Below are 14438 nucleotides of genomic sequence, written 5' to 3' on the forward strand. Positions count from 1 at the left end.
AAATTACAGACTAATCTAGAAGGACAGAGAGCAGATCAGACGAGGCCTGGGGAGGACTATCAAGGGGCCCAAAGAAGCTTCCCGGGGTGACAGATATGTTCACAGTGTTGATACGGTGGTGGTTTCCTGAAGAGCCACTTGTGTCAAAACTAGTGGGACTGCACTTTAAATATGTGCAGGGGACTTCCCTGGTGGTCCAGTGGTTAAGAATCCACCTTCCAATGCAGCGGACGCAGGTTCGATCTCGACTTGAGGAACTACGATACCACATGCCACGGGGCAACTAAGTCCGAGTGCCACAACTAGAGAACACTTGCATGCTCTAACAAAGACCCAGTGCAGCCAAAATAATTAAATGTGTGTACTTTATTATATGTAAATTACGCCTGATTAAAGCTGTTTAAAATACTAAGTATAAGAAAGGCTGCAGGCTGTATGCCATACTTGAGGACAGACCAGCAGGTCGTCAACTCTGAGAAACCCTGGCAGTCAACTAACCCATTTAACTTAGCGTAACTCTGCGTTTCCCCTATAAATATTCTTAGAAGCTGGTTTGGAACTAAAATTCTAGACCAGCACTGCTGAAAAGGACAATAATAAGCCACATAGATCATTTAAAATTCCCGAGAACCACATTTTTAAAAAGTAAATAAAACCAGGTGAAATTAAGTTTACTAATATATTTCATTTAACCCAACAGATCCAAAATATGATCACGGCAACATAGAATTAATGTAAAAATATATGAATGAGACATTTTATACTCTTTTTTTTAATACTAAGTCTTTGAAACCTGGTGTGTATTTTACAGTTATAGCACATCTCAATTCAGATGTTAAAGAGGAACTGGGATTCTTGATCTGAATATATACAGTTATATATATACATATATATACACATATATATGTATATTATATATACATAATATATACAGTTAAAATAGTATTGGTATAAGCGAGTTGTCCCAAAGATACTTAAGCTTCCCAGTAACTGAGTCAAGTATCAGTTTTAATTTTAAATTGCAGAAAAGTACACAAAAATTAAAACTCCAGTTCTTCTGTCCCATGAGCCACATCACAAATGTTTACTGCCCACATGAGTCCCACATAGTGGGTCTCAGGGCTAGTATTCTGGAGCCCAGTTCTAGATTGATCTTCCCATCTTAGAGGTGGAAACTGAGGCTGAAGGCGCTGAATTTCCTAACTGGGGCACAGGCGAGACCAGGGTCAGGTCAAGGATCACAGGACCCCGTGCTCCCTTCACCAGGTTGTAAGGCTGCAGGGGACCCTCTGTTCACACCACACAGAGGGGCTCACCCCATCCCCACCTTCCCCACTGCTGCAGAAGGGCCCAAAGAAAAACAAACTCTGGCTGCCAAACTGAGTGAGAGCAGCAAAAATACAGAATTAAACTGGGCTGCATCACTTTTATATAAATTTCATGAAGAAAATCTGAATTCAAGATAACCCAATGAAAAGAGAGCATACGTATATCATATTACATAATATGTATATATATAAAACGGACGACACATGTATCACATATATATATTTCTTAATGTATCTCAGAATGAGAACCTGAAATCTCCTCATAACAGCTTGCAATGTATTCAGTAACATAGTAAAAAGGTAAAGAGATACAGTTGGCAAAAAGAATAAAGATTACTCAATTACTCCAACACTACCCATCATTACGGCTTCCCTGGTGGCTCAGTCGGTAAAGAATGTGCCTGCAATGCAGGAGACCTGGGTTCGATCCCCAGGTCAGCAAAATCCCGTGGAGAAGGGAATGGCTACCCATTCCAGGATTCTTGCCTGTAGAATCCCACGGACACAGGAGCCTGGCGAGCTACAGTCCATGGCGCTGCAAAGAGTTGGACGTGATTAAGCAACTAACACTTTCACTTTCTACCCATCATCATATTTCGATAAGAGACCCCAGAATAGGACGGAGGAAAGGTGGGTTTTTCCTACCAAATCTGACACCTGGGGTAAAGTGGGGAGTGGAACTCACCTTGCAGGGTTCTGATGAGCCTCTCGCCGGTGGTGATGTTATTCACTAAAACGGCCTGCAAAGAAGATAAACATATAAAATGAAACACTGACAACCTGACAACTTAGAAGAGCCCTGACGAGACGTGACTGTGGGAGAAAGGCTGGGGAGTAGCCCCTGCCCACCCCCCGGGATGAACCTGGATGCCTGGGTAGGAGCAGTATCGGTGTCCCAGCACCAGCCTGCAGCCCAGGCAAGGGGGGCGGCTCCTCTGGCTGTCTCCACTCCATGCCCGCAGGAACAGCAACCCCACAGTAACTGCGATCTTTCTCTGGGGGAATCCAGGTACAGCCCGTCTCAACCAGAAATTAAACAGGCTGGGGGCGGGTGTTCGGCAACCGCTCCACCTGTGTTATTAGTCAAAGCTGTGGTTTTTCCAGTAGTCATGTATGGATGTGAGAGTTGGACCATAAGGCCGGCTGAGTGCCGAGGAACTGATGCTTTTAAACTGCGGTGTTGGAGAAGACTCTTGAAAGTCCCTGGACTCCAAGGAGATGAAACCAGTCCACACTAAAGGAAATCAACCCTGAATACTCATTGGAAGGTCTGATGCCTGAAGCTCCAATACTTTGGCCACCTGATGTGAAGAGCCGACTCACTGGAAAAGACTGATGCTGGGAAAGACTGAAGCAAAAGGAGAAGAAGGCAGCAGAGGATGAGATAGTTAGATAGCATCACCGACTCAACGGACATGAATTGAGCCAACTCCGGGAGACAGAGAAGGACAAGGAGACCTGGCATGCTACATACAGTCCATGGGATTGCAAAGAATCAGAAACGACTGGGCGACCAACCACCACCACCACCTGTGAAGCCACCTGATCCTTTCTAACTTCCAACATTCCTCCTTCCATCCAGACTGCAAGCTCAGGGGATGGATGGATTCACCCCCAGCTAGCTACACAATGTTGGGAATGCCCACAACAGAGGACAAAGAAGCAACGGAGGCCTCAGGCAAACAATGAAAAACACAAAAAAGAAGAAACGTGACCGCGGCGCTCAGTGTAACCAGCAGCCTGTACACAGGCGCAGAGTCACCACCCTCAGGGGCCCCAGGGCGCGCCACACCCTCAGCAGAACACAACCCCCCTGTGGGGGATAGGAAACTGAGGCCCCGGTGGCTTCAGAGACTCGATGTCACGTGGCCTTCTCAACAGCAAACAGGCAGAGCCCAAGTCCGAGCCTGGCAGGCCTGCCCCAGAGGTGAAGCTCTTCCTCACTGCATGCCTGCCAAACTGGGATCTGACCCCAGGAGGACTGCAATCCAGTGACAAATGGGGACCCAAACCCCAGCAGGACAGTGATCAGTGATCCAGCGACTGTACCCGGTGCTGCCCCTGAAGGAGAGGTGACATCAAACACCAGTGTGCATCACGCAGGTGAGTGATGTTTTGTACACAGAGCTAGGTACTGGGCCACAAGACCAAAGTTTCTTACTGTGTCATAATCAACAAAGTTTGTCGACCTGCTGGCCGTTACCTGGAGACCGGCTTCTGCCCCATTCCTGGGTAAAGGAGGACGACGACGCCCTCCCGGCACCCTTCTGTGCTTCCATTTCCCGTTGGATCTCTCTGTCCGGCCCTCAGTCTTTCTTTGTCCTGGGCTGGGCTTTCTAGAGCAAGGTGTTTATGAATACAGGGATGCACACCTAGAAACAAAATCTGGCCAAACGATTCAGGAGGTCTGGCACAACAGGAAACAAGTGACAGTGATACCATCTGTACAATTAATCTGTCAGGGAGGGAACATCACAACCATGGCCCCTGACCTTCTAGGTGGGCCAGCGGGGAGTCATATTCACACAGCTCATAGCTCCTGCTACTCTCAGAAAAGGCTTGCACATGTTCTATTAAAATGGCAAGAGATGGCCCCAAGGCCCCGCAGTCCCACTTCGGGATATATACTCAGAAGAACACAAAGCAGGATCCTGAAGATATATCTGCATCCATGGTCACAGCAGCACCCCTCACAACAGTCAAGAACTGAAGCAACCCAGGTGTCCCTCAGTGGATGAATGGATAAAGGAAATGCAACATATACAAACAATGGAATAGTACACAGTCTTTAAAAAGAAAGAATGTCACATGCTACAACATGTGCGAAACTTGAAGACATGCTAAGCCCGTGACTAAGTACAGACACTATGGAGAAAAGCATGGAAATTTCTTTAAAAACTAGACATAGAAATACCATACAACCTAGCAATCCCAGTCATGGGCATGTATCTAGAGAAAACTATAATTCAAAAAGATATATGCACTCCATTACACACTGTAGCACTATTTAGCTGACCAGGACATGGAAGCAACCTAAATGTCTATCAACAGAGGAATGAATAAAAAAGAGGTGATACATATACACAATGTAATATCACTCAGTAATAAAAGAGAACAAAGTAAGGCCATTTGCAGCAACCTGGATGGACCTAGAGATTGATATTGAGTGAAGTAAATCAGACAAAGAAAGACAAATATCATATGATATGGCTTATATGTAGAATCTAAAAAAAGAGGTGCTGTTTTTCAGATGTTAAGTCATGTCTGACTCCTTGTGACCCAATGGACTGCAGCTCACCAGGCTCCCCTTCTCCCAGTCCTTCACTATCTCCCAGAGTTTGCTCAGATTCATGTCCATTGCGTCAGTGATGCTATCTAACCATTTCATTCTCTGCTACCCCTTTTCCATTTGCCCTCAATCTTTCCCAGCATCAAGGGCTTTTCCAGTGAGTTAGCTCTTCCCATCAGGTGGCCAAAAGCACTGGGAGGGATAAACTGGGAGACAGGGACTGACGTATACACACTGCTATATATAAAATAGGTAATAAGAACCTGCTCTACGGCCTAGGGAACTCCACTCAATACTCTGTAATGGCTATGTGGAAACAAATCTTTAAAAAAAGAGTGGCTATATGTGTATGTATAACTGATTCACATTACTATATACCTAAAATTAACACAACACCATAAATTTTAAAAAAATTTTAAAGAAAAAAAAAAATGCGGCACATACATACAATGGGATAGTACACTACACACCCCTTAAAAAGAATGTCACATGTCACTATGTAGGTGAACCCTGAGGACATCATGCTAAGCTAATCAAAAATGGGCAAGCACCATATGATTCTATTTATATGCACAGTGTCTAAAGCAGACAAAATCATGAAAACATAAAGCAGAAAGGTGGCTGCCAAGGGCGAGGGGTGAAGTAGGTTGGACAGACTAGTGTTTAATGGGCACAGAGTCTCAGCGTTGCAAGATGAAAAGTTCCAGATATTTCCTGCACAACAGTGTGAACATATTTAACACAGCTGAACCGCACCCTTAAATCTCTACCCTGCGTAAGTAACAAAACCACCTTCCCTTTGAACATCAGTGATGAAAGAGGACAGGAAAAGAAAAGGTGCACTTAAAAGATTATGTGCTGATAATCTCAAAAGCCAACCTCTCCTGGCCAAATCATTTCTATAGCAATTACAGCAATCTGACTTGCCCCTGCTCCACTCACTACCCTTGGTTCCACCCCCTCAAAAAGTCCTTATTAGAGTTTGCAACTGCCTGAGGGTTTAGGAATTGTTGCAATTTGATACATCTGAAGATATTTCTGTCTCCCATATGACTTTATTCTTCCAAAGAAAATATATTTTAGTTATCTCCCCCAACCTACTTCCTGATGCATGGAAAAACAGTCTCCATTTAAGTAAATGAGAAAAGGATCATAAAACACCACTGAGAGCTTTATGTATGCAGTTTTATATTTACTGAAAATCTTGTTGAATCACTTTCAGGAAAACTGTGAAAATGCTTTTAGTTTTTTGAGGGGTTCAAAATACAGGGGAAAAAATCACCAGCATTAAACAAAATTCTGTTTAAATTAATTACATATTGTACCCTAAACAGCCCAGATGATTTTCGCATTTTGGTAAAGCGTGACTTTACGGGAGCTGGACTTCCTGGTCTGTGTGACCTGTTTCCTGGGAATTCTCAGCAGCAGACAAGGAGGCAGCAAGTGCCGCCAAAATTCAACTAGACACTAGCTCAGAAGGCCTTGGAATGAATCGCCCATAAATGAATGTATCATAGCTATTCTATTCCAGAAACAAGTATAATTGATAAAACTATTTCTCCATTAGATTCCTAAGAAAATAACCTCAACATTTCATAGTAAATTTTCAAAGCAATAAATTTACAACAGCTTACCATGTTCTGAAAACCTGAAACACACACACCAGGATGGTGACAAGTTAAAGAAACAAACAAAAGGAAAATAGCAAGCAAACAAAACTGACAAGGATGTGGAGAAACTGGAAACCTCCCAGCCAGCTGATGAGAATGTAAAATGGTGAAGTCGCTGCAGAAAACAATTTGGCAGCTCCTCAAAAAGCTCAACAGGGGCTTCCCAGGTGGCTCAGCAGTAAAGAATCCACCTGCAATGCAGGAGACTTGCCAAGAGATGCGAGTATGATCTCTGGGTTGGGAAGACCCCCTGGAGAAGGGAATGGCAGCCCACTCCAGTATTCTTGCCTGGAGAATTCCAGGGACAGAGGAGCCTGGTGGGCTACAGTCTACGGGGTCACAAAGCATCAGACATGACTGAGCATAGCACACAGCCTGCACAACAATGAAGACCCAGCACAGACAAAAATAAACAAATAAAAATAGGGGGGAAAAGCTAAATAGTTATTATACAACCCAGAAATTCTCCTCCTAGGTATACACCCATGGAGTCTGTCCATGGAATTCTCCAGGCAAGAATAATGGAGTGGGTTGCCATTCCCTTCTCCAGGGGATCTTCCTGACTGCGGGATTGAACCTGGATCTCCTGCATTGCAGGCAGATTCTTTACCACCATCGAGCTACCAGGGAAGCCCAGGTATATACCCAAGAGAACGGAAAACACATGTCTACACAAAAATTGTCCACAAATGTTCACAGCAGAATTGTTCTTCACAGCCAAAAAAGTGGCAAGAACCCAAATGTCCAAGTGATGAATTAATAAATAAAAGTGGTCTATCCATATAATGGAATATTATTCACTCATAAAAAGAAATGAAGGAACTTCGCTGGTGGGTCAGTGGCTAAGACTTGCACTCCCAATGCAGGGGGCCTGGGTTCACTCCCTGGTCAGGGAACTAGATCCCACACGCCACAAGTAAAGATCCTGCATGCCACAACTAAGACCCAGTGCAGCCAAACAAATAAACAAATAGATATTTTTAAAAGAAAGAAAGAAATTAATTACGGACACACTATAAAATGTTATATGCCCAGAACAGGCATACCCATAGAGGAAGAAGATAAATTAGCGGTTACTGGGGGGCTAGAAGGAGGGAGAAATGGGTGAGGAGTAACAGTCCACAGGCCCACATTCCTTCTTGGGGTGATTAAAACGTTCTGGAATTAGAGAGTTTGCACAACATTAGTATGCTTGCACAACACTGTGCATATATGAAAAACCACTGACCTGTACACTTTAAAATGATTAAAATGAAAAAAAAAATAATAATAAATAAATAAATAAATAAAACGATTAAAATGTGTGTGCTTTATGTTATGTGAATCTATCCCATTTAAAAGAAATCAATGAAATTAAATATTAACATTTCATCTACATATAGCCGAACTGTCATTTCAAGATGTAATCAACATAACAGTATTAATGAGATATTTTACTCTTTTTCTTTTACTCTAACACACTTTTACGATTAAAGTGCATCTCAATTGGGACTTCTCAGTGCTCAGCAGCCACCTGTCCGTGGAGACAGCACAGTCCCTGAGCAGTAAGAGGGGAGCAGAGAGTACGCCAGCATCAGGTAAGTGCCAGCCAGTTATTATTTATTTACAGCATCTTGACAGGATTACACACTCACACCAGCACCATTTGCCACCACAACAAGCTGCCGCCCAGACACTTCAAGCTTATGGTGCCTGTGGGCGCCCTGAACACGCATGTTCTCAGAGAAACCACGGCACAAGCAGTGAGGTGACACGTCCAGTCCAAAATCCTACGGCTGACGTAAGCCACCGTTGTGATTTAAAGCATCGCGTGCAGAAATGTGAACACTGGCTGAATAGCTGATACTAAGAAATGATTGGGAGTTTTGGTTAGAGTAGTTACGAGAAAGAGATGATCCCACATCTTAGAGATACACATTGAAACAAGAACGATTCAAATAGCATGAGGTATAGTCACTGAATCTTGATGTTGGACACTGGGGGTCCATTAGATCACTCTCTCTACTTTTCATGTTGAAACTTTCTATGATTAGTCTACACACGGTACACACTAATATTAGTCACTAAGTCACATCCAACTCTTCAGCACCTGGTGGACTGCTGAAGGCCAGGCTTCCCTGTTCTTCACTATCTCCCGTATTTGCTCAAACTCATGTCCATTGAGTCAGTGATGCCATCTAACCATCTCATCCTCTGTCACCCCCTTCTCCTGCCTGCAATCTTTCCCAGTATCAGGGTCTTTTCCAATGAGGCAGCTCTTCTCATCAGGTGGCCAAAGTATTGGAGTTTCAGCTTCAGCATCAGCCCTTCTTGTGGCACGGCCAATAATTAAAACTGAAAAGCAAACTTAAGAACAAATCCTTTTTTAAACTTTTTAAGTACAAGCCTGGTTTCAGTGGTAAAGAAAGATGAGTCAGATGATGCTGAGATGAAATTAACTTTTTTTTTTTTTGCCATACCTCACACCTTGCAGGATCTCAGTTCTCTGACCAGGGATCGAACCCAGGCCATCACAGTGAAAGTTCCTAGTCTAACTACCGGACCTTCAGGGAATCCTGGAACTTTCATTTTCTGAGTGGAATCTAGGGAGGTTCAAGACCTTTTAGAGGTACAGATACTTTCTGTTTGTTACTTCTTACCTGTGGGCCTCTGTATCCGAGGGAGCCACACCCTCAATTGGTTGAACCCAGAATGTGAGGGCTGGCTACATACAGCCACTTGATACACACAGCCTGAGCACTGTGAAGACTGGCATCCACAGGGCGTGCAGGAACCAAACCCCCGTGGACACCCGGGGATGAATCAAATTTCAGTTCCCCAACTGAGTTGTCTTATCACAGCATATACAGCTCCGCCAACAATTTATCAGCTATCATAAGGGTTTCTGAGGTGCATAAAGAGATAAAAGAGAGGAACGAGAAAGAAATAAGTAGAGAGATTGAGAGCAACAGAAAGAAGATAGGGGAGGGTGGTAATTTTTTTGAAGAAAATAAAAAGACGTGGAAGGAGATGGAAGGTTCTATGGATTCTGGTTTCAGGTCTGCTACAAATTTGCTTTATCTCTGGACACCTCACGTGACTTCTCCTGGCCCCAGCTTCCACAACTGGAACCTACCAGACGGACCTGCGACATTTAATGGGGGCACACCATGCGCACGTGAAGGTGGGGCAATTCCTTATTTCACAGGGTCTCCCCACGGCAGCATCCTCTCCACCACAGGCCTCTGCCGAAAACCACAGCCCAGAGAGGCTCCAGGACAGCGGGCAGGAAGCAAGCACCAGGAGGAGGCTGCACTTCCCCGTGAGCGAGGCATGAAGAGAAGCTGCCCAGAGAAACTGCTGACTAACTAAGGGAGACGGATACTCATCCACAGCTCACGCGCATCCAGAGGCGGCAGGGCCACTGAAGGGCCCCAGGACTCAGCACACCCGATCCGCCTGTGCAGCGTGGGGTCTGCACACCGCTGACCCGGCTCCCCCAGCAGTGGGGAGAAGGCCAAGCAGGCCCCCCAAAAAAGACACGAGGGAGACGGGGAGAGGCGTGCAGGGGCAGGTGGGCTGCAGAAGGCGGTTGAGTCCAGACCACAGGGAGGAACCGAGAGACAGACGGCACAAGCGTTAAGGCCAAGACCTACTCCTGGGGGTTTCAGAGACCCAGGTCACTACACGGTGTGAGAACTTGGGTTATTCAAGGTCCAGAAGTGGTTTAGGGGCACATGAGGAAGGGATAAGTGAGTGCACACGTGTGCGTGTGGGAGACATGGTGTAAGAATGTGAGTGTGCTGAGTGAAACAGCCAGACACCAGGGCACAAACACCGTGTGATTCTGCTGAGTGGGCGCTGTGGGCAGCCGCGTCCACAGATACGGAAGGCAGAGCCACAGATGCCACAGCGGGGAGCGCGACAGAGTCAGTGCTTCCCACGGACAGAACCTCAGGCGGGCAGACGAGAGAGCTCCGCGTGGGATGCTGGGTGACAGTCGCGTGATGATGAGAATGCACTTGATGCCAGTGAACTGCACGCTGAAAAATCATTAAAACGGTTGTTCTTAGATTAAGTACATGGCAACCCACCCCAGTATCCTGCCTGGGAAATCCCATGGACAGAGGAGCCTGGCAGGCTACAGTCCATAGGGGTCCAAAGAGCTGGACAAGAATGAGCAATGAACACTTTCACTTTTTCTTTCAAAGCAGGACAAATGGCTAGACTTCTTCACATTTGTTGCCTCCTTTTCAAGAGAGAGAATCTTCCAGAGGAGGCAACTCATAGAAACCACCGCTGCTATGACTGAAGGGAGCAGCCGTCACCTCAGGTCCAAACAGCACACAGGAACAGGAGCCACGCGGCCTGGGGCTCTCACCACCCAACGAAACCTCTCCTACGCGTCACTTATGACAGGAAAGTCCTAGAAACGCAGGATATCTTCATGCCACATGCCTCAAATAATGCTTTCCAGAGCCTCCTCAGGCCCCACATCACCCGGCAACAGAGGATAAACCTGCGGCTCAGAGGCCACCTCGATGGGGACACAGGTCACACAGGCGAGTGACAACATGGGGCCAAGGCACGTGGGACGGGACCCGGCCTCCCTCCACCTCCTACTGCCTCTTCTATTGAAGCGTTTCTCTTCCTGGACACAGAACAGCTCCGTGTCGCCAAGCCCCCTCATCCTTCTTTCCACTTCACTTCTTTGTTAGGTCAGGACTGACACAGGCAGTGTATTTCCACCACAAAGGAAAGAAACGTTACTCAAACGATTTTCTTTGCACTATAGTGGTGTTGGTCGCTCAAGTCATGTCCTACTCTGCGACTCTATGGACTGTAGCCTGCCAGGCTCCTTGTCCACAGAATTCTCCAGGCGAGAAAACTGGAGTGGGTAGGCATTCCTTCTCCAGGGGATCGTCCAGTGTCAGTTTACACATATTAACAAATTAGTGAAAAATCTCAACATGTCATAGCAGATACATGACTGCAAGAAACCAACCTAGAAAGAATGTCACAGGCAAAACTATGGAAAAGATGTGAAGTAATTAGCCTCCAACTAATAAAAAAAAAAAAATTAAAAAAAAAGACTATGGAAAAGGAAACCACTTCTGACTCTCACTTTTGGCAAGTGAAAATGGACACAATGGCAGGAAGCTCAACCTTCCCTGAACAAAGTGCTACTCGGTAATTCAGGGCCTTCCAGACTCTTCCTCCAACCATCTCAGATATTAGGAAATTAGTACCTCAACTGCCTTTAGGACCACCACGTGGCTACGGGGCAACAACTAGTCAGGAGGCCACCCAAGTTTTTAGTAAGTCTTCAGACTCACAAACATTAACTGGCTTTCTGACAACAAAATAAAAGAATGAACTGAGCCACTCTGTGCCATTCTTAATAGAGTTGACACAGATCTTTACAACAGTATCTCTGTTAACTTTTGCCAAAACTAACTAAAACCTGAGGCTCTGATTCCAGTGAGGCCCCTTAAAAATCTGTCTTGTATGTACAGATATATACGTCTGTACAAAGAAAACAGTGTTTCACTGGGTGCTTGTGTGAGGATGATCTGTACCCAGACAAATGTGGTGCTTTAAAAATAACCCCTGAAGTTCCTGACACTGCCCCCCAGAATGGAGTCTAACTTCTACCCCTTCCACCTGATCTGGCCTTAGTGACTTGCTCCTAACGAATGTACAAGAAGTGACCCTGAGCACGTCTGAGGCCTGGCCAGTGAAAGGTGTAGGGGGTTGATTAGTGTAACCCCGAATTTATGGCCAACCAGAACATGGCAATGAACCTGTCAACAACCTCATTTAGAATCAGGGTCTGAACAGATGTAAGTCAGTTGTAATAACGTCGGGGGGAGCCGAGGAGGGGGGTGGGCCCCAAATCAGAATGACTAAAGGGAAGAGGTGAAGAGACACAGACAGACACAGAGGGAAGATGGAGGCAGAGACTGGAGTAGTGTGTCTGCAGGTCAGGAGAGGCCAAAATCTGCCAGCAAACACAAGAAGCTACAAGCGCCAAGGCTCCCGAGAGCCTTCGAGGGAGCACGGCCCTGCTGACATCCAGATTTTGGACCTGGAGCCTCCTGAACAATGAAGGAATACATTTTCATTTTAAGGCATCCAGTTCATGGTATTTGTCTTGGCAGCTCTGGGAAACTCCTGCAAAAGATTATAGCTTCCTCCCCTTCATTGTTGGGATTCTCACCCGGGAAGCCCAGCCTCCATGCTTCAAGGAAGCCCCCAGCCACGTGGAAAGTCTCGTGTAGGTGCCGTGGCCTCACAAGACCCCTCTGAAGTCTCAGTTCCCTGACCGCGACACATGAGTGAAGGAACATTTGGGCGACTCCACCCCCAAGCCTTCAAAGCACCCCGGATGTAGAGTGTGGAGTAGAACAAGCTGTTCCCTCTAGGCCCTCCCAAAGGGCAGGTTGTGAACAAAATAAATGTTTGTCATGGTTTTAAACCACTGTGTTTGGGGGCAATTTGTTATCCAACAATAAATAACAGGACAACACATATACGTATAATCCTATTTACCTGACTCAAACACAGATCTTCAAAACATGGTCCCTTATACCAATCAGATGTCAAGGCATTCTACAAAGGTCCCTTCAGCAAATATTTATGAAGAATCCTCTTATCTGGAAGTACACCCCTGCCTTCCTTCCTAGGGGAAGGTCACCTCAACATCCCTAAGATAACAATGCAGAATGAGCCAAGAGTTCCTGGGTCCCTTTAAATGGTGTGCAAAAACTAGGAGTATTCAAACACGTTTACCGTTTAAAGAAGCCACCTTATCTACAATGTTCATGACACAATACATTAATAAAAGTTTGAACACAATCATAATTTATAAATGCTACAAATAGATGGGGAAACGGTGAGAGACTTTATTTTTGGGGGTTTCAAAATCACTGCAGATGGTGACTGCAGCCATGAAATTAAAAGATGCTTACTCCTTGAAAGAAAAGTTATGACCAACCTAGACAGCATATTAAAAAGCAGAGACATTATTTTGCCAACAAAGGTCCGTCTAGTCAAGGCTATGGTTTTTCCAGTGGTCATATATGGATGTGAGAGTTGGACTATAAAGAAGGCTGAGCGCAGAAGAATTGATGCTTCTGAACTGTGGTGTTGGAGAAGACTCTTGAGAGTCCCTTGGACTGTAATGAAACCCAACCAGTCCATCCTAAAGGAAATCAGTCCTGAATATTCATTGGAAGGACTTATATTGAAGCTGAAACTCCAATAATTTGGCCACCTGATGCGAAGACCCTGATGTTGGGAGGGACTGAAGGAGGAAAGAGAAGGGATGACAGAGGATGAGATGGCTGGATGGCATCGCCGACTCAACAGACATGAGTCTGAGCAGGCTCTGGGAGTTGGTGATGGACAGGGAGGCTTGGCATGCTGCAGTCCACGGGGTCGCAAAGAGTCGGACACGACTGAGCTACTGGGCTGAACTGAAAGTGTAGTTTTTTTTTTTTAAAGGTTCTCAGTGGTTAATCTCCAAATGATGGAATTACAGGTGATTTTTATATTTTCATAATTATCTTTTAAAATATTTTTATATTTTCATGATTCCCAACCCAGGGATTGAACCCTGGTCTCCTGCACTGTAGGCAGGTTCTTCACTGCTGAGCCACCAGGGAAACCTAATTGTCTATAATAAAAATATTTTGATAATTAAGAAAAAGACAACTTCTTTGAAAGTTACTGAAGACTGATGTATACAATCATTTCTTGTTTTAAAACAAAGCTGAATATCCCTACTAATAACATACAACTCAGGAAATGAGCTTCTACCCAGTTATATAAATACACATGAACTTGTGTAATTGCATTTATGCAATCAAACTGAATTAACCACACCTGAAATGGCAGCCCACTCCAGTATTCTTGCCTAGAGAATTCCATGAACAGAGGAGCCTGGCAGGCTACAGTCCATGGGGTTTGAAGAGTCGGACACGACTTAGCAACTAAACCACCATTCACGCAACAGGAATGCAGAAAAGAAAGAAAATGAAAATGCCAGTCCAATCTCCAAGGATCAGCTGAAGTCTCATCGGAAGTGTTTACCATCAACTAATCACAGTCTGTGGAATTTGGTTCAAATCACCAAGACAGAGAACCTGACTGACCAGTCGCAGCCCTGGG

At 45.2% G+C, this 14438-nt stretch overlaps 1 protein-coding gene across 5 annotated transcripts in view; it reads right to left on the reverse strand.

The window, feature by feature from the left end:
• The window catches only part of GOLM1 (golgi membrane protein 1), a 57255-nt gene that overhangs the window by 24872 nt on the left and 17945 nt on the right, over positions 1-14438 (reverse strand). For all 5 annotated transcript variants that reach the window (XM_043453236.1, XM_043453234.1, XM_043453233.1 and 2 more), the window contains exon 4: positions 2014-2068. In XM_043453236.1, the coding sequence (XP_043309171.1) occupies positions 2014-2068 (55 nt within the window). The remainder of the gene's footprint in view (positions 1-2013; positions 2069-14438) is intronic.

The sequence above is a fragment of the Cervus canadensis genome, chromosome 30 (genome assembly GCF_019320065.1).
Source record: "Cervus canadensis isolate Bull #8, Minnesota chromosome 30, ASM1932006v1, whole genome shotgun sequence".
Classification (NCBI taxonomy): domain Eukaryota; kingdom Metazoa; phylum Chordata; class Mammalia; order Artiodactyla; family Cervidae; genus Cervus; species Cervus canadensis.